The sequence below is a fragment of the Dromiciops gliroides genome, chromosome 5 (assembly GCF_019393635.1).
Source record: "Dromiciops gliroides isolate mDroGli1 chromosome 5, mDroGli1.pri, whole genome shotgun sequence".
Lineage (NCBI taxonomy): Eukaryota > Metazoa > Chordata > Mammalia > Microbiotheria > Microbiotheriidae > Dromiciops > Dromiciops gliroides.
In genome coordinates, this window is record NC_057865.1 from 166,322,164 (window position 1) to 166,349,979 (window position 27,816).

General features: G+C 39.8%; 1 protein-coding gene across 2 annotated transcripts in view; it reads right to left on the reverse strand.

Moving 5' to 3' along the window:
- Positions 1–3,348: 3,348 nt before the first annotated feature.
- The window catches only part of PROSER2 (proline and serine rich 2), a 75,505-nt gene continuing 51,037 nt past the window's right edge, over positions 3,349–27,816 (reverse strand). For both annotated transcript variants that reach the window (XM_043966599.1, XM_043966598.1), the window contains exons 3-4: positions 10,215–10,467; positions 3,349–8,107 (exon numbers count right to left, since the gene is read on the reverse strand). In XM_043966599.1, the coding sequence (XP_043822534.1) occupies positions 6,981–8,107; positions 10,215–10,467 (1,380 nt within the window). In that variant the 3' untranslated portion in view covers positions 3,349–6,980. The remainder of the gene's footprint in view (positions 8,108–10,214; positions 10,468–27,816) is intronic.

Below are 27,816 nucleotides of genomic sequence, written 5' to 3' on the forward strand. Positions count from 1 at the left end.
TGGCTTTGGATGAGTCAGCTCGATGGCTCAGCAGATGGAGCTCTGGTCCTGGAGTCAGGATGACCTGAGTTCAAATCCAACCTCAGACACTTACTGGTTGTGTGAACCTGGGCAAGTCACTTACCCTCTGTTTGCCTTAATCCACTGGAGAAGGAAATGGAAAACCACTCCAGTATTTTTGCCAAGAAAGCCCCATAGACAGTACTGGAGTGCTATGGTCCACAGAGTCATGGAGAGTCAGACACGACTTAATGATAGAACAAATGCTTTTGATGTAGGCTGCTTAAACTATGTGCCATATTTGCTTAGAGGAAGAGACATGTGTTGATACTCAACAGTATGTTTTTCCATTTAGTCAAGTTGTGAAAGACATAGACCAGAAAGAAAAAAAATGAAAAAAATAAAGTGAAAATAGTATACTTCAATCTGCAGTCATCCTCCATCAGTTCTTCTTCAATGTGGATAGCATTTTCACTCTGAGACAGACAACAATATTTACTAACAAATAATCATGAGTGTAACCCTTGCCTCCAAAGAAATTCTGCTTCCCTTGTGTTTAGCTTTATCTCAACCAGTTCAGATCTGTGCATTTGCAAATGACTCCAGACTTGGAGTCAGGTTCTCTTGTCTTCCTTAGTATAAAAACCTCTCAGCCTCTAAGATCTGAGGTCAGTTCCATGACTGGGTTATTATTGTATAGACAGAGCTTACCTTCTGGAGATAAATGTATTTTCTCTGGGCCAAAGAGATGCACTCAGATGGGGTAGACCAAGGAATGTCTGTCTTGTTATACACTCATTGAACAAATGAGTATATTCCTGTGGGTCATCTGTCCTTCATTGAACACCACAGTTAACTTATGATGGGTATGGCTACTTCTGTCTCTTGAAACCCTGAACTAAAAAGCATAGATACCAAGTATAAATTCCTTTGCCCAACATTCAAGGCTCTCCCTTATCTTTCCAGCTTCATTGTCCAACTAGATGATATGCCCTATGCTTTGGCCAACCTGATCTAATCTACGTTTCCCAGCTATGACAAATGCCCTCTGGTCTTTGTGTATTTGCTTACATTACACCTTACAGAATGCCTTCTGTCCCATCTTTGCCCTAATTCTTACCCATCTTACAGCTTAGCTAATATGCTTCCTCCACATAGCCTTGCCTGATACCTCTGGTTGGTTACAGCCTTTCTCCTCAGACCTGTGATAACACTATTTTGTAAGTAATGTACTTCACCATAATACACATCCCTTGAAAGCCATATAGAGACATCAAGGGAAGTAGTGGATAGAATGTTAGAGTCAGAGAGACCTGAGTTCAAATCTTGCCTCAGACACTGTGTGACCCGGAGGAATGACTTAACTTCTCTGAACCTCAGTTTCCTCCTTTGCAAATGGGGATAACAACATCTATCTCTGAGGGTTGTTGTGAGGATTAAATGAGATAGTAAATATAAAGCTCTTTGCAAACTTTAAAGAACTATATGTTTGTTAAGTCATTTTTCAGTCATGTCCTACTCTCTGTGACCCCATTTGGGTTGGGCTTTTTTTTTTTTTTGGGCAAAGACACTAGAATGGTTTCTTTCTCTAGCTCATTTTATACATGAAGAATTAAGGCAAATAGGGTTAAGTGACTTACCCAGGGTCACACAACTAAGTGTCTGAGGTCAGATTAGAACTCAGGATGAGTCTTCCTGATACCGGACCCGAGCTCTATCCATCCCATCACCTAGCTGCTGCATATATAAATGTTAGCTATTATTATACCCCATTAGTCTATAAACGAGGACAGGGAACCCATCATATATAAACTTTGCATTTACTCCAGCACTTAGTACTATGATCCACATGTTATGCATTTGGGAGGGGAAAAAAAGTTGGATGGAATATTATGAATGAAACCTGTGACAGCTCATATTCCCATCCTACTTGACAAGGTATTTTTTTCTCACCCTACTCATCATTTATTATGAGACCTTGAGCAATTTCCCTCTCAAGGCCTCCATTTCTTGACTTGCAAGATGAGAAGTTTGGGTTCAATGACTTCTAAGGTATCTGTCAATTCTAGAATTCTGTGATTCTAAGTATCACACCCTAGACTTGAACCTAGGTCTTCTGACTACTCCAGAATCCAAACCAACAGATGCTTTCCTACTTGGAAAAAGACATGAATTCAATGAAGTTGAAAAGGGGCATGGAATTACAGACACACACACACACACACACACACACACACACACACAGAGGGTAACTTCTATTAAGGTCTTTTCTTCAGGAGGGGTTAATTCACCTGATTCTTGGGAGTTGTCAGGTCACTTCTCATTAGCAGTGAAAAGTAAGAACTGGGTCCAAATCCTGCTAAGACTGGAGTTATAGACTCAAGTTTGCTGCCCAAGTCAGACTTGATGTTGAATATTGAATGACCTTGGATATGGAATGTGCTGCTAAGGGGGACATGGGGGGTGAAGAAGAGAAGTGCTCAACAGAAGGGGTACAAGCTCTGAGTTCAAATCCCAATTGTGCCACTTATCTGTGTGACCTTGGACAAGTCACTTCACCTCTGCTCCTCAGTTTCCTCATCTGTAAAATGAGGGGATTGGATTAGATGGCCTCTCAAGTCTCTTCCAACTTTTGATCCATGATTTTTTTTTTCTCTTTGATAATATGGAAAGCATTTGAAAATTGAAAGTTATTATCTTGAAGGGGAAAGAAAAGTATACTGTTGTCTAGGTCTCATTTTGAAAAACTTCTAGAATTTTTTTTTTAGGGAATTTTCTTTTTGAAATAGAATGATTGGGGTAGCTAGGTGGCGCAGTGAATAGAGCAGCCACCCTGGAGGACCTGAGTTCAAATCTGTCCACAGACACTTATTAGCTGTGTGACTCTGGGCAAATCACTTAACTCAGATTGCCTCCAATGAAAAGCAGTCTATGGCTCAGTTTGAATATTAAGACATTTCCAAGTTTCCTAGGGCATGATAATTTACAATCTTATCTTCTTTTTCTGACTTGAAATAAAGACCATATTCAACTAACAGAGATTAATAATGAAGATGCAAAACTGCTGCCTCAACTTTGAAGTGGAAAAAAAGAAAAAGAAAAAAACCCTTGTGAAGATGCCAAAAATCTGTTGGGTAACTTGTCAATTTGGTTAAAAACATAAGCCCTTCACATTTGAACTTTCCGTCTCCTATTTTTCTACCAACTACCAGCAGACAGTGGAGAAAAGGAAAAGGTTAGAAAAAGGTAGATGCTTTTCCAGTGGTACAATTTACAACTGTTCTTCTTGGAAAAATTTCAGGAATACAAGAAGCCATTTAGGAAAAGAAATGTTTATTAAACCTGCTATATTATATAAATAATACACATCATACTTCTACCAGGAAAACATTAGCAGGAGAAGGACAAGGTCGACAAGGGTAAATTACACAGAGCTGTCTCCTAGGCCTGCCCCACCCCCCACACCTATCCCCTGTTCTTCCTCACCAACCATCCTAAAACTGAGAATAGGCACCGTATAACACTGAGCCCCTTTGTGCCTTCTTAGCAAAGAGCTTCACCCGTAAGGAATTTATTTTTAAAATCATGGGAAAAGGCGGAGCTCTCTTTTAAAAAATGCAAGTGTTTTAAGTTCCATGCAGCATCATTCAAGCGCAGCCACATTCTTCATGGGAGCTCCTTTCATTTGGATATCTTAAGCCAAAGACCTTTCCGTCAGGACATTCCAGAATGAAGGATCCCACACAACCAGTCTACTACTGAAGAAAAAAAAAAAGTCAGCTGATTTAGGTGAAGGCAGCAAAAACCAGGTTTAGGCACAAAGCCCTTTGCTTTCTTGCTCTCATCTCACTGGATTCAAGGAAGATTGAAAGAGAGAAGCAGGCCCCTGAGCAAAAGGATCCCAAACTTGGAAAGCTTCCTATTGTCTGGTTCCTAACCTACCTTTCCAGATTTATTTTACATCAGCCTCTTCAAGTACTCTACAATCCAGTCAAACTGGCTCTGTTAGCTATTGACATTCCTTCTATTCTAGCAAATTCTTCTATTCTAAAATGTTACTGTAATAGGAAGTGAGTGTATATAAATTTGTTCATCCTCATGGGGCAGACGTAGCTAAAGGGGAAAGGAGAAGAAATAAGGATGTGTGTGTGTGTTAAATATTATCATTCTGCCTTTATTAGGTTGTAAGACTCTCACTGGATGGCGTGACCCTCTGGTAAAATCAAAGCTATACTTTATCCTAAATTTTCAGTGCTTAAAGACATGGGCTCAGATGGGGGATATTTCTTAGGGACTATTTCAAAGGGAAGATGAGGCTGGATCAGGAAAAATGGATGTTTTAAGTGTGTCCCATTTTCATTATGTGTTTTTAATTTGGAATGAACTCCCATTTTAATTTAAATAAACACCTAGTACTTATGTAGGATTTTTAAAGTTTTCAAAGTGCTTTACAAATTCTGTCATATTTTAATCTCATAATAACCCTGGGAAGTAGGTGTTAGCATTATTCCCATTTTGGAGATGAAGAGCCTGAGACAGAGGTCACAGCTATTATGTGTCTGAAGTCACATTTGAACTCAGCTCTGATTTCTATATATTGCACCAACCAGAGGCTTCTAGTTTGAACTGAGGCAGTCAGGTTAAGTGACTTGCCCAGGGTTATACAGCCAGTATAAGTATCTGAGGCTAGACTTGAACCCAGGTCCTCCTGACTCCAGGCACAACCCTTTATCCAATGTATCACTTAGCTGGTTCTTGTTTGAACTAGTAGATTTTTGAACATGGTCAGATCACCATAGTGGGGTGTGTATATGTGTGTGTGTGTGTGTGTATAGCAGTGTAATGACTTGGCTTTAACTTTAATAAACATTTATTGAGTGCCTACTATGTGCAAGGCACTTTCAAAGCCCCATTTAAAAAAAAACACCCTCTTGGACTTAAGAAAATCTCCAAGTTTATTTTTCAAAGAAACATCATAAAGATTAATATACTAAAATAGCAAAACTCATCTCAAACTCGGTGAAATTACTGGATGACAAAGATTTAAAACAACCAAAGACAAAGCAACCTCACCAAGAGGTAATGTGACAAATATAGATTATTTTAAAGTTTCTGCAATGTCGAGACCCTTGGATCCAACTGATGGAATATTTTTCAACTTCTTCCTTTTGAATGATTAAACAGAATGCATCTCATTCTATTAACAGAAACATGGCCCTGACGAATCACTTAGACATTTGCTGCCAACAAAGTTAACTTTAAAATAAACTATTAAAAAGGCTGTGAAAATTAAATGCTTATTTTAAATAGTATCCAGATTCCATAACAAATGAGATTAATTCATGGGGTTGGGTGGGGTGAGGTATTAAATACTGGTGGTTTTAAGTACAATCTTTTTATATAACTTATGAGGCAAAGTTGAATACTATGGAAAATTTCCTTCACAGCACATTTAAAAGTTTGAATTTAAGCAACATTTACAGGGAAAAAAATTGCTGTGCTACCGTGATGGCTAAGAGAGAATAATAAAAGTCTGTGCCTGGGTCTCCTAGTCTAGCCCCTCCCAATCTATTTTTAAAGGTTTAAAATTCCATCCTTGAATAGTATTAATAAACTTGTTCTTGGCTACAACTTGGCATATGAGACATATGACAGGGAGAGAGAGTCAGTTCCTTTTCCTCACCCTTCTGGTTATGTAACTGCTTACAAAATTCAGAGACTGTTCTGGGAATACGATCAGCCAGTGGTCTTTGTGTCAAAGAACACCTGAGTTCTTTGGATTCCTTAGTGGGGGAAGGGCTTTGCGGAGGGGAGAATTTTAATTGGGGAGAAGTAGAAAAGAGTTTGAAGGGAAGAGCTACTTTTGATCTGAAGAAATATCACAGGAATGGGACATATTGAGATTAGAAACTGATTATGCATTCAAGTAGCTTTGCGTTTCTTCTGTGTCATTTATCCCCAACAGAAGATGGCTAAAAGTGCATCAAGACTATAGGAAGAAGAGGCTGTATCCTGTAGAAAATGGACACTTCATCAAATGTTATGAAGCCACATACAAATGTGTATGTGGGTGTGGGTTTTCCCAGTCTGAAAAGTCTTGTTTTCTTAAAAAAACACCATCCTTATCAAAGTCCTCACCATTCCCTCTCTACTCTTCAAACTGAAATTATAGTAATACAACTATAAAGCCTTCACTTAAATCTTTAAAAAAAAAATTCTTATGCAACCCAGATTGCACATTCATTTGCAGGGGGTGGAGAATAAGTACATGTTTTGTGCTAAAACAAGCCTCCCCTTCCAAAACAGATATACCAGGCACAATAACGATCAGAAAGAAATATGAACAGAAGGCCTTACTTAAAAAAAAAAAAAGATGGAAGAAAAACACAGATGGCATAGTCGGAACTGGTTATTTCAAGCCAGGTACTTCAGGACAGAAGATGATTATAAGAGGACAGGAAGCAAGTGGCTCAAGAATGCCAAGTAAAAACACCGCCCCCCCCCCCCAAAAAAAAAGGTTATGGCATTTACAATCCATGAAGTCTATGGGTTTGAAAGGTCTATAGTTTGTTCTCTACTTCCTTCCCCCCTCTCCATTTCTTGGATTTTGCCTGTGTGTGGAAAAAGGAAGACTTAGAAGTGTGGCAGGATGCATATCTTCTACTGGTAGAGACCAAAGTTCAAATGGGGGATTGTGGAACAGGGATGTCAAAGCCTGATGACAGTTAGAACCAACTTTCCTGGAAGCTCCAACCCCACAAATGGCACAGCAATTGGGAATGGTGTTTTGGCCTTTACCTATAAGTCTTCAGTGAGGTAAATCAGCTCTGTGTTTCTCCGAACATTTCTTTTCTCCCCCTGGCTCTTTAAGAGGGAGGGGAATGTTGTGAGTATTACAACCATTCTGCTAGACTGGGCTAGCCCATCAGAACCAAAAGTGCCTCCCTCTCCCCTTTCAGCATCCCTCACTGCATCATCCTTCACAAAGTTTCCTTTAGGAGCCCTAGCTTCCTCAGAGCCTCTCGCCGAGCTTCTTCCGTGGAACCGCGGCCAGCAAACTGCACGGTGATGCCTTGGGGTCGGAATCCTACAGCTCTTGGGAGGGAGCCCGACCGTCTCCTGACATCTTGGCCAATGTCCGGCTGCCGATGTTCATACAAACTCTTGGCCACGTTCTGCCGCGTGATCTTGTTGGGAAGAGCCGAGTCGGGGCGGAAGGTTATGGTCTTGCCAGAAGAGACGAAAGGGCTGGGCTCACTCTTCAAAGCCTCGTGGATGCTCTGGTAGCCGTTGGGTAGCGTGGTGGCTTGTTCTGTTTGCACAGCCTTGGAACACTGGTCGATGCTCGTCTGTCGTCCTTTTTCTGGGTCCGGGGCTTCCTTTACAACGCTCAGCTTGCTCAGGGCGTCACACGCAGCCTGCTCAGGGAGGAGACTCCTTCTGTGGTCAGTCAGCTCGTTCCTCTGTAACCGGTCTTCCGCTTCGCCTGGGCCAAGGAAGGCCACCCCATTGATGTTGGCTAGAACCTGCGCCTTGCGTTCTTGGACATTGACCGCTGCTTTGGAGATGGTCTTGTTGAAATCCTTCCCGGCGCTGTTAGTTACGCTGATGTTGCTGGGGAAGCGGTGAATCTTAGGGACGGTCTGGGAAGCCAGGGCATGCCGGTGCCATGGGGAGTGTTCTCCATTTTGAGAAGACGGCGAGGCAAAGGTCCTAGTCTTCCATCCACTGAACCTCCCCTCCACCGAAGTGGATGTAGGCGACGGGCCCTCATTTCCTGCCCATCGCTCGGAGATCCTCTGAGCAATGACGAGTGGAGTGGGTACAGAGTGGAGGAGTTTTGGGTGCTCTGCCGGCGGAGAGGATGACTCCTTCTGGGGAGACATTGGGGGCGAGGCAGGGAGGGGCGGGGCTGATGCAGGCGGGGGAGGGGCTGAGGCATCCAGGGGAGGGGCTGAGGCAGGAAGAGGCGGGGTCGAGGCAGGAAGGGGTGGAGCCAGAGGAAGGGTACTTTCAGGAACCGTAGAATCTGGCAATGAAATGCTGTCAGCTGTTTCCTTTTTGCTTTCTAGGGAGGGTACTTCTTCTTTCTTAATATTTTCTGACTCTGTAAAATGAGATGAGAGAGAAAACCATCATAAGTTATTTTCCTCAGTTAATGTAAATTCACTGGTTCCTTTACTGGTTGCTTTTTAGCATTTCTGGGGCACCTCCTGTTATCCGAGTTCCCCTGGCCTCTGCTTTTCATAAAGTGGGGCCAGGATCAATACATTAGTGATGGGAAAGTGAACAAAAAGACAGGACTCCAAGGTAGAAGACATGGTTTGAATCTTGGCTTTGCCACTCACTGTGCAGGCCTGTTACTCTCCAGTCTCCCCTCCCATTTGTGAAGCGTTTTCTAGGACACAAATGGGAACTATTCTATCAGCAAGTTTTGAATTGTCCATTAACTTATTACCATTTAGTAGGGGACTCAGAACCTAGCCTGCCATTTTAAGAGGTTAAGTGGCTTATTCAAAAGCAATATGAGTTATGTGGTTCAGTGTAGCTTCCACTGGCTCCTAGATGGGGTAACCTTGTGTGCTTAAGCTAAAGATTACAGTAGCAATGGAAGGTCTGTTTGTAGTCTATAGCCAATGCAATTCAAGAGTTGGAAGAATATTTCTGAGAAGCCCCAAATGATGGTTTCTTACTTGATAATGGGCCTAAGGTGTTATCAAAGATCTTTTGGGCACTCCCTTTTGTAGAAGGCACCTTTTCTCTGTTGCTAAATACAGCATGTTCCCTTCTTGATTACAGGGGTAAAGAAACAAATTGTTTGCTTGAAAAATCACAGGTCCACATAGACATAACAGCTTTTATGTAAAAATATCTCACAAAGGGCTATTTATGTTTTAAAATATTGTGGAAATCTAAGTTTGAAGAAATAACCATGAAGTTAAAGCAGTAACTCCTTGGGAGAGTATCTGCTACCATCCTTCCAAAACTCTCTTCCAGAATTTTTGAGATCCTACAACCAGAGGAGGCAAGGGATAATGAGAGAGAATGGAAAGGAGTGCCTCACTCTGATGCCTCATCATGGCATAGATTCTCTAAGGCTAAGGCAGCAGGACACTTTGGCACGATCTACCAAGATGGATAAGCCTTAAGTACAATTGTGAGACAGATGTCTGTTGTTCATGGACTAGTCTTGCTAAGTGCAAAGCCCATTTTTCAACTCTTGGAAACCATATACTAAGAGCTATGATATACATCTATGAGGGAATGCCTATAGAAATATCATTATAGATACTGGATATGTTGAAGGTGTTGACATTTTTCTTCCTGATACCCTAAAATGGTCTTTCTTAGCCAATAGGGAAAAGGCTTTTTCTCCCTCCCCCCCCCCCAGCAAAGAAGAGAACTGGCATTATTCATACAGAATGAACAATTCCATTTCTTAAACCCTGAGTTTTCTTTAAGAGAAAAGAAGGGTGAAGAGTTACCTTTAAAATCATGCCAACCAACCAAGAGAATTTTGGATAAGCTGTTGGGATGAGAGCTGGTGAAAAATCACCACCAGCCCCACACAGGAAAAGAAGTATGGAATCCAAGGAGCACAGGATTAAAGAATGAGAGCTGAAAGGGACCTCAGAGGCCATCTAGCAAACCCCTCATTTTACAGATGTCAAAACTGAGGCCCAAGGAGGTTATGTAATCTGCCCAAGGCCAAACAGACAGCATTAGAGAGAGCATTCAAACCTGGGTCCCTCTGATTCCAGAGCTAGCATCTTTGCTAATATTCCTCATGATCAATCTGGGATAAGTTGGAAGGTGCTATTTGGTAGGTATGTGTTGGGCCAATCCTTGATAGAAATTTAGAAACTCTCATGAAAAAGCTATTTATAATTTCAAAAGTCATTTGTAGACCTCCTTATTCTATTTGTGACTTCAGCCCCTTTGGGGATTTTCTTATGTGTTTCTTTAATCACAGGGGGCAACAAAATGTGCTGTCTTGTCTGGAAAATCCAATTACCATGTACATGTTTCATCTATACAAAAACACAAATTTAAAACTTGACAAGCCTCGACAAGTTTCTGCACTGGCTAGCACTGGGGGTGGGGGTGGGGTGGGGTAGTAAGCAAAAATTTTTTGTGTGCCCTGAGGAATATTAACTGAGTCAACGGGAACCTGGAAACAGCCTTGTTAGTTTGTATTTCATGCTGCATATCACCTGCTACTTGGGCCATGTGCCGAAGGCATTTCCCTTCTTGATCCTCAGGTATCGGCTTCACCAAGTCAATGATATCTTCTGGCTCAGAGTGACTGGAAGTACTCTCTTCCAGTGACCTTGGAGAGTGACAGTGGATACCACTATCACAAAGGGCTTCTTCCTCCAAGTCATCTTCTAGGGAATCAATTGTCTCTTCAAAAAACAGGATGACGTCCTTCTCTTCATGGGTAAGGTGCTTTAGGCTTTCATCATCCTACATGTTGGGTGGGGTAGGAGAATGGAGGAGAAGAGAAAAAGAACATAGCAGTGGTTTCAATGAAGTGAAAATAGTCCCATAAAAGATGGGTCGATATACAGTTGAGATAGGAGTCCACTACTGTCTGAAACTTCTTGCTCGGGAAGAGGATGGTAATCAGCTTGCCCAGCCCACAGAGCAGAGCTAAGGTTTCTCATTCCATTTATGGCAGCGACTCCCCATATGACCTTAACTTGCTCACCATTTTACTTGCCTATAACAAATATTACCATTCAGATAGAGCCAACAGAGACCTATAGGAGGCTAATGATAACTGAGTTGGTCTTGGCTACTAGTGAGCCAAAAAGCCACTCTCCTTCATTAGCTTCTTAGGAAAAACCAGTTTTTTATCTTATCTTTCTAGCATTTATTGTTGTAAGCTCTAAGCTTCTTGGGGGGGGGGAATGAAGGGAGGGAGAGAAGGAGGGAGGGAGAGAGAGGGGAAGGGAGGGAGGGAGGGACAGAGAGAGAGAAGGGGAGACAGAGAGGGAGAGAGAGATTCTAATAATAAAATACTTGTTATTCCTGTTTAGAATGTGGGGAAAACTAAGGGAGATTAAAGGTCAGCAGGGTCTGCCTACAGATATGGCAGCTAATTGTGGTCTGAAAGGCTTCAAAAGAGCTGTCTGAACCCAAATATCTCCTTGAAGATACATATCCCCCTTGACACTTTCAGAATAATGTCTTGAATACATCATCACCAAAGCCTAATATAATAACATCTAATATTATAATAGCCTTCTTCCTCCAGCTGCCAGTACCCCCTGCCCAATTACCTCATTTTGATTTCGTACATACTTTTATATGAACATGTTAATTCCTAAAGAATGTAAGCTTCTTGAGGGCAGAGACTTGCTTCACTTTAGTCTTTGAATCTCCAGTGCCAAGTACATAGTAGGTGCTTAATAAATGTTTGTTGATTGACTGATAAACCCTGTAGTAATGTTGTTTAGCTGATTAACTGAGAGCCCAATCAGATGGCTAGTGATGATTAATTAGCACTTGAGTTCCTGCAGCATTAATTCCCCTGAGCATCAGTCTGCTTATCATCATCATATTGCTTACTGCTGTTCAGCTTCCCCTCCCCAGCAGATTTAATTGGATAACTCCAAGGGATAATTGGTAATAGTGACATTTGATGAAAAGTTACAAGGGGAGGAAAAGTCTGGGGTATAAAGGAAAACTTATCTCAAATAAGGCAATCTTGTTAAAAATTATGAAGTGGGACAGACGGATATGAAAAGGGAAGGTTAGGGAAGAAATAAAGAAATGAAAGATTTTGTACAGGGATGGCCCCAGAATTTAATTTAATTCTAGCATTTTTCCTACCAGTCTCCATTCTCCAGATCAGTATGATTTAACACCCTCCTAATTTAGGAGATCTACAAATGCTAACAAACTTACTTTGACAACACAAACAATCTGAAAACGTTTCTCTGGTATAGCACCCACTTACTAAGGAACTCTATAAACAGATCATCATCAACTCTCACCTTCACAATTACATTTTTTTTTCAATGAACAAGCATTTATTCTCTCTCTCCCATCCCCCTTCCCTACTATAAGAAGAAAAGAAAACAAAATCTTTATGACAAATAAGCATAGTCAAGCAAAACAAAATCCCATATTAGTCAAGTCCAAAATTACATGTCTCATTATGCATATGTTTAGTCTATTGCTTCTCTGTCGGGAGGCCTCACCTTAATCATTGCAATAGCCCTCTACCTAGCCTGCCTGCCTCTAATCTCTCCCATCTCCAATCCATCCTTTATACAGAAGCCAACACCTTCCTAATACACAGGTTACTTCTCTACTCAGAAACTTTAGCAGTTCAATATTGCCTATGGGATAAAATACCAACTCCTTGGCCTGTTATTTAAACCTCTTGATGATTTGGTTCCAACCATACTTTCCTGTCTGGTTTTACATGACTTCTGTTGACAAATTCTTCATATGTTCTATGTTCTAGTCAACCGGCCTAATAGTGGTTTCTTGAACTTAATATGCCACTCACCTCTCAGAATACATCTCCCTTAACAACACTTGCATAATAATGTCATGAATAAAATTATAACCAAAGCTGAATATTATAACATGTAATATTATATCCCACTTCCATCCCTGGAATACACTCCATTTCTCTTTTTCAAAATCATGCTTTCTTCATGATTCAGTGAAGATGACACTTCCACGAAGCTTTGTGTGATGTCTTCAGCTATAAGGGATTTCTCCTGTGCGCCCATCATACCTTACCTTGTCTAATTAGTTATATGTGGAAAAATATTAAATCCTCCCCCCCCCCACTAGAATGTAAGCACCTTAATCTTTGTACGTCCAGGATCTAACATTGTGCCTTGTACATAATAGATACTTGAAAAATGTTTATTGAATTAGAATTACTTGGGGCAGCTAGGTGGCACAGTGGAGAAAACACTGGCGCTGGATTCAGGAGGACCTGAGTTCAAATCCAGCCTCAGACACTTGACACTTACCAGCTGTGTGACCCTGAGCAAGTCACTTAACCCTCATTGCCCCACAAAAAAAAAAAAAAGTTTACTTAGTGAATTAGAATTACTTAATGAGAAAATGTTATAATTGTTAGTCAGAGTCCATAAAAATAAATTTAACCCACATTGTAGCTGAATTATGTACATTTAGAATTACAAAACAAGGGGGCAGCTAGATGGCGCAGTGGTTAAAGCACTGGCCCTGGAGTCAGGAGTACCTGAGTTCAAATCCGGCCTCAGACACATGACACTTACTAGCTGTGTGACCCTGGGCAAGTCACTTAACCCCAATTGCCTGCAAAAAAAAAAAAAAGAATAAAAAGAAAAGAATTACAAAACAAAAAACATAGTAAACAACTTGCCAGGTTGAACAAAATGGTTCAACAAGGAGGTTGGTGCTTATTAAGACCAGTAGAATGTAAGCATCTTTCATTATATGAGGCAGCGAAGTGGTGCAGTGGATAGAGTGCTAGGTTGGGAAGATCTGAGTTCAAATACTGCCTCAGACACTTACTAGCTGTGTGACCCTGGACAAGTCATCTAACCTCTGTTTGCCTCAGTTTCCTCAAATGTAAAGAGAAGATGATACTAGCACTTAACTCTCAGGGTTATTGTGAGAACCAAATGAGATGAAATTTGTAAAGCATCTGGATAGTACCTGACACATAGTAGGTACTCTATAAATGCTTATTCCATTTTCAAAGGCAGAGCCTTTTTTCCCCCTTTTCTTTTCATACCCAGTACCTAGTACAGTGTCTTTCACATAAAAGGTTCTTAAAACTGAATTCCTCATCTAGGGTTCCACCTCACAGTCAGCAGACTGACAGAGATTACAAAACTGGAAAGTCATCATTGTTGGTGTAGTTACTGGAAAACAGGCATACTAAAGCAGTATTGGTGGAACTGGTGAATTGGTCCAGTGTTCCTGGATAGCAATTTGGAACTATGCGTCAAAAATTACTAAATCATTAATACCCTTTGATCCAGAAATATCACTATTAGGTTATACCCCAAAGAGACCAAAGCAAAAAGAAAAAGACCTGTATGTTCAAAAATGTTTATAGTGGCTCTTTTTTGTAGTAGTAAAAAACCCCAACCCAAACCCTGTAAATTAAGAAGATACCCATCTATTAGGGAATGGCTAAAAAAATATGGAATGTGAATATTATTTTGGTATGGAATATCATTACGCCACAAGAAATGACGACATGGATAATTTCAGAGAAAATTGGGAAGACCCATATGAACTCTTGCAGAAAAAACTGCTGCAATTGATGCAGAGAGAAGTGACTAGAAGCAGCAAAACAATTTATACATTATTTAAAAAAAGACAAAACCTAGCATTTATACAGCATTTAAGGTTTGCAAAGTACTTTATAAATATAATCTGGCCTTTCCTCAATCCTCATTCTCCTTGACGTCTTTGCAGTCTTGGATGTTGTCAATCATTCTCTTCTCCTAGAAACTTTCTTTACTTTAGGTTTTTGGGATACCACTTTCTCCTGGTTCTCTTCTTACCTATCCGACCACCCCTTCTCTCTATCCTTTGCTGGACATAACTTTGACAAAAATGTTAGTCCCTGACCTGAATGATGTCTTGCACAGAGTCCAAGTGAAAAAAGTATCCTTTAGATGGATACTCCTGTTTGCAGATGATATTGTACTAACCGCATGAAGCCCCAAAGCATTAGAGGCCTTTTCAGTGATACTGAGGCCTAACAATCTGTACATGAAAAATTACATAGATGAAAAATACCACTTGTCCAGACAAGAACATGCAGTTGGAAAGCAGTCCATTATGTTACCACAGCAGTATTTATATCTAGTACAGGCACCACTGATGAGCAATGAGTTATGCCAGAGTCGAACAGGAAGAAGAGAATGGGTGAAACTGAATTTGGAAAATAGCATAATGCTGTATTTCTTTTTTTTTTTTTGAGGCATTTGGGGTTAAGTGACTTGCCCAGGGTCACACAGCTAGTAAGTGTCAAGTGTCTGAGGCCAGATTTGAACTCTGGTCCTCCTGAATCCAGGGCCGGTGCTCTATCTACTGCATCACCTAGCTGTCCCCAAGTGCTGTATTTCTGATGAGCCAAAGCCGTTCCTTGGAGCAAACTTGCATCTTTTTAATACAACGGTTCTTCTGGTGATGCTATATAGTGGCAAATTTTGGAACATCACAATTGCTGAACAATCAAAGTTGTGGGTGATCTCAGTGGCAATGGAGATATATGGCTGGTGGGATTAAGGAGCATTGGCATATTTCTGTTTAGGATTTGTGAGGAAGAAATAGTGGAAGGTCTATCACTCAAGAAATATGATATCAGAAAAGGGAACAAGCTGGTCAGGTAGCATGAGTGAAGCACCAGAGAGAGCCTAGTTGCTTCAACAAGGTGTCTTATACGGACTGTAGAATGGTAGCGTCTTGAAGGTCATGGTACCCATGAAAATACACAATATGTAGAGCACAAAATCCAGGATATGGGATAGACCTTATATAGGGGACCTATGGGAGCACATGGACAAGAATTTCATAGTAACAAGGTACTGTTAAGGGCTAAAATTCTAGCTAAACTGTCTAAACTATTTAATGAGTGGTCGCCAATAAATTATAAACTTTAGCAAGAGTTAGGCTTTTAGGCATTTATTAAGGAGAATAAGAATTTGGTAAAGAGAGAGAAAGGCATAGATTCCTATCTATTAAAGGGAGAGCACATTTCTAGCTCCGCTCTCCACCAGAGTCCCAAAGGAAAAGGGCGCGAGACTGAGCGCCAGTCTCTTCTTTCCTCCTCCCACTAGCCCACGTCACTTCCTGACACCAAAGAAAAGACTCCTGGTCTTGCCCTCAAAGACCTTCGCTTCATGGGCAGAACTCTTCTACAGTAAGTCTCCAGCAGGTGGCATCATTCCAATCATTACAGTACGGATGGGTTGTGGCATGATGGAGACAATACCTACATGGCTAAGATCTCAGAGGCACTGAAACACTCAAGTACGGACATAGAAAATAATGCCTGTTTCTTTTAGGCATCCTAAGGCAAGGGTAGGGACTGGACCTGTGATTTCATTGCTATGATACTCCTGGAAGAGAGAACTCTCTCTACTAATGCAGAGCTGAATCTTTTCTTCCACTTAGTCTTAGAGCAGAGGTTCTTAAGTGTTTGTGGTTTTTTGACCCCTCTGGCAATCTGTAAATCCTACGGACCCCTTTGTAGAATCACATTTTTAAATGTATACAATATGCAGTATTAAAGGGAAATAAATTATATCGAAATGCAATTATAAAACAAAACAAAACAAAACAAAACCAACCACCACCAAATTCATGGAGAACCAGATGAAGAAGCCCTGCCTCAGAGTTGCCTAGGACAATGGGAAGTTAACTGACAATAGGGCCAGTGTGAGTCAGAGGCAAACCTTGAACCCAGACCTGCCTGGCTGTTAGGCCAGCCAGCTTTCTATCCACCATGCTTTATGGTGTCTTTTGAACACATCATCTTTTTTAAACTGGTTTAAAATTTTGAACATATTAAAACACTTTTTAAAAAGTGTTTCTTAAAGGAATATGCAAAACACAGAAAACACATTTAATCACAAGTCCCTAACAAATTAAAGTCCTAGTAATTTTTTAAATCTGGAAAACCACTACTGTAAGAAATATACATCCATCTTGAATGCTGGTTCTTGGAAGAAAAAAATATTTTTAAATCAGGAAAAACAAGAATGGAGAGGTGGATGGTGGCTTCTGTGGAACTTCACTCAGGCCCTCTCAGTGGTTGATAGCAGTGATATTTTACAATGTCCAGCTTCTCTTAGGGCTTTCCTGTTCTCTCAATGCCAGTGATTCACGAATATAACAGACACCTGGTGATTCAACTCAAGGTTTCCTGATTTTTTTTTCTCAGTCTCACTTAAGTTCCTGAGTCATTCATTTCCCTTTGTTTTGGTGTCTGTACCTATCACAGGTTGGTGTTTGTCCTTCCTTCTCAAAGAGGGCCATGACATTGGGGTGATGTCATGACTTGCAGTGAATTAGATTTAATGGACATCCTTGTTTCACCTCTGATCTTTTTGGGAAGGCTTCTAACTTATCCCCATTACATATAATGCTTGCTGGTGCTTTTAGATAGATAGTATTTATCTTCTTAAGGAAAGCTCCATTTATTCCTATGCTCTCTTGTATTTTTAACAGGAATGGGTGCTGTATTTTGTCAAAAGCTTTCTCTCTATCTATTGAGATAATCATATGATTTTGGTTAGTTTTGTTATTGATATGGTCAATTATGTTGATCATTTTCCTAATATTGAACCAGCCCTTCATTCCTGATATAAATCCCACCTGGTCATAGTGTATTATCTTGGGGCAGCTAGATGGCGCAGTGGATAGAGCGCCGGCCCTGGAGTCAGGAGTACCTGAGTTCAAATCCAGCCTCAGACACTTAACACTTACTAGCTGTGTGACCCTGGGCAAGTCACTTAACCCCAATTGCCTTACTAAAAAAACCCAAATAGTGTATTATCTTGGTGATAAATTGCTGTAATCTCTTTGCTAATATTCTATTTAAAATTTTTGCATCAGTATTTATTGGGGAGATTGGTCTATAATTTTTTTTCTCTGTTTTTTCTCTTCTTGGTTTAAGCATTAGCACTATATTTGTCTCATAAAAGGAATTTGGTAGGATCTCTTATTCGCCTTTTTTTTTTTGTAGTGAGGCAATTGGGGTTAAGTGACTTGCCCAGGGTCACACAGCTAGTAAATGTTATGTGTCTGAGGCTGGATTTGAACTCAGGTACTCCTGACTCCAGGGCTGGTGCTCTATCCTTTGCCTATTTTTTCCAAATAGTTTGTATAGTATTGGAATTTAATTGTTCTTTAAATGTTTGGTACAATTCACTTGTAAATCCACCTGGTCCTGGAGAGTTTTTCTTAGGGATGTTTAATGATAAATTGTTCAATTTCTTTTCCTAAAATGGGCTTATTTAAGGACTTATTTCCTCTTCTGTTAATCTGGGCAATTTATATTTTTGTAAATATTCATCCATTTCATTTAGATTGTCAAGTTTATTGGCATATAGTTGGGCAAAATAGCTCCAAATTATTCCTTTAATTTCCTCTTCATCGGTGGTGAATTTACTCTTTTCATTTTTGATACTGGTAATTTGGTTTTCTTCTTTTTAAAAAAATCAAATTAACCAAAGGTTTATCTATTTTTTTTATAGAACCAGCTCTTAGTTTTATTTATTAATTCTATAGTTTTCTTTCAATTTTATTAATTTCTACTTCAAGTTTCAGAATTTATAATTTGGTATTTAATTGGGGATTTTTAATTTGTTCTTTTTCTACCTTTTTTAGTTGAATGCCCAATTCATTGATCTTCTCTTTCTCTATTTTATTCATGTAGGCACTTACAGATATAAAATTTACCCAAAGAACTGTTTTGGCTGCATCCCATAAGTTTTGGTATGTTGTCACAGTGTTCTCATTCTCTTCGAAGAAGTTATTGATTGTTTCTATGATTTGTTGTTTGACTCACTCATTCTTTAGGATGAGATTATTTCGTTTCCAATTAATTTTTTGTCTATCTTTCCATGGCCATTTATTACACATATTTTTTATTGCATCATGATCTGAAAAGGATGCATTTACTATTTCTGCTTTTCTGCATTTGACTGTGAGGTTTTTATGCCCTAAAACATAGTCAATTTTTGTGTATATGCCATCTACCACTGAGAAAAAGGTATAATTTTTTTCTATCCCCATTCAATTTTCTCCAGAGGGCTATCATATTTAATTTTTCTAAAATTCTATTTACCTCCTTAACTTTTTTCTTACTTATTTTGTGGCTAGATTTATCTAGTTCTGAGAGGGGGAGGTTGAGGTCCCCCACTAATATAGTTTTGTTGTCTGTTTCTTTCTATAACTCACTTAACTTCTTCTCTAAGAATTTGGATGCTTTACCACTTGGTGCATATTTTTTTGGTATTGATATTACTTCATTGCCTATGGTACCTTTTATCAAGATGTAGTTTCCTTCCTTATTGCTTTTAAATAGGTCTATTTTTGCTTTTGCTTTGTCTAAGATAAGGATTGCTACCCCTGCTTTTTTTCACTTCAGCTGAAGCATAATATATTCTGCTCCAGCCTTTTTACCTTCATTCTATGTGTATCTCTCCTGCTTCAAGTGTGTTTCTTGTAAACAACATATTGTAGGATTCTGTTTTTTTAATCCACTCTGCTATTCTGCTTCTGTTTTATGGGAAAGTTCATCCCATTCAAATTCATAGTAATTATTACTAATTATGTATTTCCCTACATCCTATTTTTCCCCTTGTTTATACTTTTCTCTTTCCTTTTCCCCTGTCCCTTCTCATCAGTGTTTTGCTTCTGACCACAACCTCCCTCAGTCTACCCTCCCTTCTATCAGCCCCACCTCCCTTTTGCCTTTTCCCCTTTTGCCTCCTAGTTTTGCCTTCCCTTCTATCAGCCCAGTCTTCGTTTTTCTTTCCCCCTTTGCCTCCTAGTTTTACCTTCCCTTCTATCAACATACCACCCCTTTCTTTCCCCTTTCCCTTCCTACTTCCCTATAGGGTAAGATAAAATTCCATACGCAACTGAGTGTGTATGTTATTCTCTCTTTGAGCCAAATCCAATGAGAGTAAGGTTGAAACAATGCTCACCCTTTCCTTCTTTCCCTGTACTGTTATAGGTCTTTTGCGCCTCTTTATGTGATGTGATTTACCCTATTCTGCCCTCCTTTTCCTCTTCTCCCAGTGTAATCCTTTTTGTCACCCCTTAAGTTTTTTTTTTTTGAATTTTTTTTTTTTTTGGTGAGGCAATTGGGGTTAAGTGACTTGCCCAGGGTCACACAGCTAGTAAGTGTTAAATGTCTGAGGCCGGATTTGAACTCAGGTCCTCCTGAATGCAGGGCCGGTGCTCTATCCACTGCGCCACCTAGTTGCCCTCCCCTTAAGTTTTTATTAACTTATGCCCACACCCTCTGTCTATGTGTACTTCTCCTATCAGTCCCGATAAAGATATAGTTCTCAAAAATATCTTCTTTCCATGTAGGAATGTAAGCATTTAAACCTTGTTGAATTACATGTTTTACTTTTTTATGCTGCTCTTGAGTCTTGTAATTGTAGATTGAATTTTGTATTCAGTTCTGGGCTTTTCATTGGGAAAGTTTTAAAGTCCCCTATTTCATTGAATGTCCATCTTTTCCCCTGAAAGATTATGATTAATTTTGCAGGGCAGTACATTCTTGGTTGTAACAGTGAATTGGATTTTAGTGAGGGAGGGCTGTGCAAAGTCACCAACCTCACTCTCTCCTCCAGAGCCATTTGGGTCCAGTGGCAAGATACACATCAGGATGACTGGAGAGGACCCTGTATGTTTAAGGCAATTGGGGTTAAGTGACTTGCCCAGGGTCACACTGCTAGTAAGTATCTGAGGTGAGGTCCTCCCAACTTCAGGGCCAGTGCTCTATCCACTGTGCCACCTAACTGCCCCAGCTGTCACTGGTAGCAACCAGGCTTTAACCAAGCCTGGCCAGTGTTTAGAACTACTGCCTTTCCCCCATATCTCTTTTTCTCTCCCTTACCACCCTCCACCCCCTTCCAATCCCAATCTGCATGGCAAGGTCCATGGCAGATGGACTCAGACTGGTACTTTGGCCTTGGGCAACTCCTTTGGCTTTTCTTCAGCCTCAGTTTCTTCATTTATAAAACAAGAAGGTTGGACTAAAGGATCTCTAACATCTCTTCCAACTAGCATAAGCAACATAGAGAGACAGAGACAGAGAGAGCAACCCAGTCTCTGTTCTGAGTATGAAAGGGGCTTGTATAAACCTGTTTCATCTAAGGAATGGTCACTGAAATCTTTGGTGAGCCCCTGTGATATGCTGTGGCTTTTGCTTTTAAAAGAAGTTTCTTAAATAATCACCAACGAGAAAGGAAAACTTGACTTTTAACAGAGTCAAAAGACAAAGAAGGAATAAATAAAAATAGAAAATATGATTACAAAGTTTCTTAAGAAAGGGTGGAGCTCCAGGGGGAAAAGATCAGTTCTGTTCCCATTCATTCAGAATGCAGTATGTGTGCTTTGCAGGAGAAAAGTGCAAATGACAGAAAGGAAATTCTGTATTTCCTTTTAATTAAATTTCCTTTCTACAAATAGGAATCTTTACATGCATATCTGGGCCATGAAACAAAAGAAAATGCTTTAAAGTTCCAAATCGCAACATAATCAACTTAGTGAATAAAGTCTTTCCCACATGTCCACACTTGCTCACATCCCTCTCACCCACTTGTTGGAACATCTCCAATCTGGATGGGAAACTATACTTTGCCTCTAGGGTATGGTGTGCATGCATGTGTGTGTGTGTGTTGTTTGGGGGTCATGTGCTGGGAGATTGTACGTACAGGATTAGTAGGAATTTGCTGCTAACAAATTTTAGGCAGTCAAGCTTCAAAATGCTAAATATATGAAATCAATTATTCCAGAGTCAAGCTGCTCCTTCTGTAAAAGAGGAACACTAAGTGATGGATTCTCCTCATTCCCTTTCTAAAAAAGAATGAAGTATCTGTCTCTGAATTTACTCCTAATTACTGTGACCTAAGAACAGTCTGGCCACTGACAGCTAAATATACCTGTACAAAATTGTTAGATTCTACCTCTAATCCCACAATAGCTCACAATCACAAAGAACCTGAGAAGTTCAGTAGATTTGAGTTTTAGGGGCAGCTAGGTGGAGTAGTGGATAGAGCATCAGCCCTGGAGTCAGGAGTACCTGAGTTCAAATCCGGCCTCAGACACTTAACACTTACTAGCTGTGTGACCCTGGGCCAGTCACTTAACCCCAATTGCCTCACTAAAAACAAAACAAAACAAAAAAAAGATTTGAGTTTTAGATCTTATAGTGAAAGATGTAAAATTGACCATCTTGGAAATCAGTACATTGATAGCATAGGTCTATAGATAGAATTAATTTTTATCATCACTATCATCATTATTATCATTATCATTAGCTTTAGGTAGATGGGCAGAGACAGTTGTCATTAAAGAAAAAAGTCATGAAAAGTATTGCATATACTAAAAAATATCAATACTGTGCCCAATTATTATTACCTACAAACTATCAAGCTACCATCCTACAATTAGGCTATTTGATAAGTATAAATGGAGTTTTACTATATGCCCCCATCCAAAGAAAATCCACTTAACAAAGCTCAGTTCTATTCCTGATAAGATCCTGAAAAAAGATGTGATGGCTAAAATATTTCCAAATCTCAACTATGTAATCTATTAGCCACTGTCCTATTGGACAGGGATCCAGGCGGTTATTTTTGGCTAGGGGTAGTATGATTTGGTAGCATGAGTTGTGAGAAGAACATGCTACCTCTTAGCCAGCTGACCATTTCTTTATCACCATATGATTCATTTTGCAATGCAAATGAATAACATAAAAGATGACTGTAGAAGAGACAGAGAAAGTAAGGGAAAGAATGAGGGTTTCATGGCTTGTTGCTCTTCAGTCATTTTTCAGTTGTTTCCAATTCTTCATGACCCCATTTGGGGTTTTCTTGGCAAAGATAATGGAGTGATTTGACATTTCCTTCTCCAGTTCATTTTTACAGATGGAGAAACTAAGCCAAACAAGATTAAGTGACTTGCCCAGGGTCACACTGCTGGTATTTGAGGCCAGATTGGAACTCAGGAAGATGAGTCTTCCTGACTTTAGGCCTGACACTCTATCCACTGCACTACCTACCTATTCTGCTACTTGTCTTTAAATCAGTCACGCATACTTTCTTTTAAGGAAAAACTACAAATACCACTCTAAACTGCTGATTAAGATATTCCCTGACATCTATGTAACATTTCAGAGTTCACAGCAATTCCCTTAGGATGAAGAGTAGAGCAACTATTAGTACTCATTTTAAGAACTCTGTGTCCATCAAGGGGCAGCTAGATGGCGCAGTAGATAGAGCACTGGACCTAGAGTCAGGAGGACTCTTCCTCAGTTCCAATCTGGCCTCAGACACTTATTAGCTGTGGGACCCCTGGCAAGTCTCTTTCCCCTGTTTGCCTCAGTTTCCTCATCTGTAAAATGAGCTGGAGAAGGAAATGACAAACCAACCACTCTAGTATCTTTAACCAAGAAAACTCCAAATGGGGTCACGAAGAGTCAGACATGACTGAAACAACTGAACAACAAAAAAGGTTCATCTAAATCTAGACAGTCAGCAAGAGTTGGGGTGGGAGGGGCGTAAAGGGATGGGGAAGAAAAAAAATACACAAGGGATGAAATCAAATCATGTGTGAATTACTTGAGACAAACAATGATGTTATAATTTTAATATGGTTTCCTTTTGTTAAAGCAATGGTCTTACATATGTGCTTTCACTGATACCAGGCTGATCCATAACATCTGACCTTGACCACATGATTGAGCTAGTTTCCCCCTTGTTAGTTCTAAGTTGAATGCTAGGTTTCTCCATTCACATGTACCTCATTGATCTCTTTTGTTGTGGTTAAGTGGACGTTATTCCAAGGAAATATGTAAAAGTTGTAGCTATTAAAGTGCACACTTTAATGACAGTGACAGTGTAATAGCTGTTTGTGTAGCAAAATCAAGTGTTTCAAGGATCATTGAAGCCCACAACGACATCTTAGGCACACCAAAGAGAAAAGGAAAATACATTAGAAAATGAAAAACAGCTCCCCAACACTGACAAGTTATTGATACAAAACGGCTTTGAGAGAGAGAGAGAGAGAGAGAGAGAGAGAGAGAGAGAGAGAGAGAGAGAGAGAGAGAAACCTGGGAGCTGGAGTGGTTGTTAATGGTTTTTATTCCACAGGGCAGTCAGTATAGGCTCCTTAAAGTTTGGAAGTACAATGAGAAAACCAGGGTGTTTTTTGTTTGTTTGGTTTGGTTTTAAAGCTGCTAGGCACTGCTATGAAGAAAAAAAAATTGTCAAGGCCAAAATGATACAAAGATTAGCTTATGAATTGAAAAAGGTAATTATGAAACTGATCAAACTTTTTCATTCAAGGTTATACCAAAACCACTGTCAAAAGTTTGATATATAGGCATTGTTGTCAGGCTATAAAGCATCCACTTGTTTTGAGGAAGCTTTTTAAAAATTCCCAATGGGTCTGGAAATTTTGTACCAATTGAGGGAAAGATAGAGCAGTATGGTAAGGTGAAATGAAGTCGAGAAGACCTGGGTTCAAATCTCACCTCAGACTTTACTAGCTGTGTCACCCTGGGCAAGTCATTTAATCTTTTCAAGTCTCAGGTTTTTTGTCTGTAAAATGAGGGGGTTGGACTAGATGCCCTCTAAGGTCACTTTCAGTTCTATAACTATCAACTCTGACAAATACATAGATAGAATGAGAAACAAAACTGCACCTGAATAACAGAAATTCCCTGATGGAGACAGAATACTGAAACACGACCTTGTACCATGCCACATGTAATGAAAGGTTAAGAAATTTATCTATGAGACTGAGATATATCATTCATTCCTTCAATAAATAAATAAATATTTGTTAAGTGCCTGCTATGTGCCAGGCAAGTGCTAAGTGCTGAGGATACCAAAAGAAGCAAAAGACATTATCTGCCCTCAAGGAGCCTACAATCTAATGGAGGAATTATGCTTTAATCATGCTGAAATGGCCTAGAAATTTATGGATTTTCAAAACTACTACAGTTGAACACCAAATAATGGGCATTTCCATAGGCAAAACAAACACACAAACAAAAAAACCAGTGAAGCTGCAAATCTGTAAAACAAAAAGCTTGCTTATCCCTTGAAGCATATGGGTTTGATACGTTATTTTCAAAACTATCCTGTTTGTCTGTGCTGCCCACTTACCTTATATTCTCTTCCATATATAAAAATACTCCATATGCCATCTTTTCTTCCCATTTTGGTAATCTTTCAATACCCCCCAACTTTATCTCCCTCCAAATTAAAAGAAAGAAAAATAAAATCATTATATCAAACATGCATCATCAAATAAAACAAATTTCTACATTTGCCACATCCCAAAATATATGTCTACATTTTGAGCTCATTACCTCACTGATAGGAGATGGGTAGTATGTTTTATCACTGATCCTCTGGAATTGGGGTTGATCATACACTGACCATAATTAAGTCTTAGATGTTTTTCTTTACAATGTTATTGTTATTGTATAAATTGTTTTATGAGTTCTACTTACTTCATTCTGCATCACTTCATACAAGTCCTTCCAGGTTTCTCTGAAAATGTCCTTTTTGTCATTTCTTATGGTAGAATAATATTCTATTACATTCATAAACCATAATATGTTTGGCTCTTCCATAATTGATGAGCACTACCTTAATTTCCAGGTCATCGCTACTATTAAAAGAACTGCTACAAATATGTTGGCATATATCAGTCTTTTTCTTCTTTCCTTGATTTTGTTAGTGTACAAGTCTAGTAGTGTTGTCACTGGCTCAAAGGATAGGCATAGTTTAGTAATTTTTTAGTATGATTGTGTTCCAGGATTTCTGGGCCAATTCACAGCTCCAACAAAGTGTAATAATATGCCTTTTCCCCTGAAAACTTTCAAAAAATTGCATTTTAAGAGGTACTTTTTGCCATTTTGATGAGAACGAAGTGGAACTTCAGAGTTGTGTCTAATTATTAGTGGGTCATTCCTTTTTTTTCATGTCCATTTATGGCTTGGCTCTCTTCCTTTGAGAAGTGCCTGTTCATTTCCTTGACCATTTATCTACTGGGGAATGACTCTTGATTTTACATATTTGAATCAGTTTTTTATAGTTCTTGGATATCAAATCTTTATGAGGGGAACCTAGTTAACTTTAATTTTAATTGCATTACAATGCCTCTCTAATAAAAGTCCCCATTATATCCTGCAGTTCTAAAACAGTATGTGGCACATTGAGGCCAGCTCTGGTCCTCAAACTTTTTTTTCAATCAATCAATCAATACCCATTAAGCACCTACTAAGTGCTAAGAGCTAGACATACAAAAAGAGACCCCCTCCCCAAATAGTCTCTGCCCTCATGGAGCTCACAATTTACTGGAGTATATTTTCTTACAGAGAACAAGCAAATGACTAGTACTCAGGAGATCTAGGTTCAGTCCCAGCTGCCAGTTACAAGATGCTTAATAATTGACAAAGTGATACTACTGGGAAGGAACTCGGTCTACTTCCAAACTCTCATGTTAGCCCCTCAGGAACAAACATGCAGAGGTGAATGGGTAGAGTGCAGGCCCTGGAATCTGAAGTCCTGGGACATTTATTTATAAAGGAAGGAACTCGGAATGGGAGTTCCAGGACCCAAGTTTGAATCCCAGCTTTGCCCCCTTGTGACTGTGGATAGGTAGGTAACCTAATCACTCTAGACCTCAGGCATTTTACCCGTAGGAATGAAGGGGTTGGGAAGAAGTGGAAATTGCAGGGATGCCCAGCAATTGGGGAATGGATGAACAAGTTGTGGTATATGATTGTGATGTAACACTACTGGGCTATAAGAAATGATGAGGGCAGCTAGGTGGCACAGTGGATAAAGCACCGGCCTTGGATTCAGGAGGACCTGAGTTCAAATGTGGCCTCAGACACTTGACACTTACTAGCTATGTGACCCTGGGCAAGTCACTTAACCCTCATTGTCCTGCAAAAAAATTTAAAAAAAGAAAAATTAAAAATTATAAGAAATGATGAGCTTGCTGATCTTAGAACATGGATAGACTTGCATGAAATAATGAAGAGTGAAATGAGCAGAACCAAGAGAACATTGTAGATAGTAATGGCATGGTGGTACACTATCGGGGAGGCTGAGTAGCTGGTGGATCTTTTGAGCTGAGGCATTCTGAACTGTACTAGGTCCAGTACCAATATGGTTGATCCTTGGGAAGGAGGGGAGGGTACCATGCTGCTTAAGGAGGGGTGACCTGACCCAAGTTACAAATAGATCAGGTGAAAATTCCTGTGCCCATCAAATCAGTGGTGCCTCTGAGTACCCTCTGAACTTCCAAAATAGACAAGATGGAGACCCAATCTCAAAGACAAACACAAAGACAATCACAAAACAAAATCTAACTGACTTCTATGGGCCCTTCCAGCTTGAAATCTATGACTGTATGCTCCTAGCTCTCAGCTTCTGTTTCCCACCTGTAAATTCAGATTAATAATACCTGTAGAACTTACCTCACAAGGTTGTTGTGAGTCTTAAATAAAGTGATGGCTGTCAAGTACTTGGCGAACCTTAAAGTGCTATAGAAATGATCATCCTCATTTTCTAAACAAGGAAACAGAAACCCAGAGAGGCAGGTTCTAAGTGCTGGAGAAGGGACTAGAGGCTCAGGTCTTCTGACTTCCAAGGCAGCTAGGTGGTACAGTGGATAGAGCAAAGGAACCTGAGTTCAAATGTGGCCTCAGATACTTACTAGCTGTGTGACTTTGGGCAAGTCACTTAACCTCTATTTGCCTCAGTTTTCACAACTGTAAAATTGTGATCATATTACCACCTACTTCCCAGGACTGTTGTTGAAGATTAAATGAAATATTTGTAAAGCACTTAGCCTGGGACATAGCAGGCACTAAATAATTCTATCCATCCATCCACCCATCCATCCATCCATCCATCCATCCATCCATCCTTCCTTCCTATCCAGGGTTTTGCCCACCTGCCCCCCCCACACACACACATCATACTATGTCCTATTCCATTTCTCTGACCCTCAATTTCCCTATCTGTAAATTATAACTTCCATGATGACCTGACAGGGTCGCTGTTG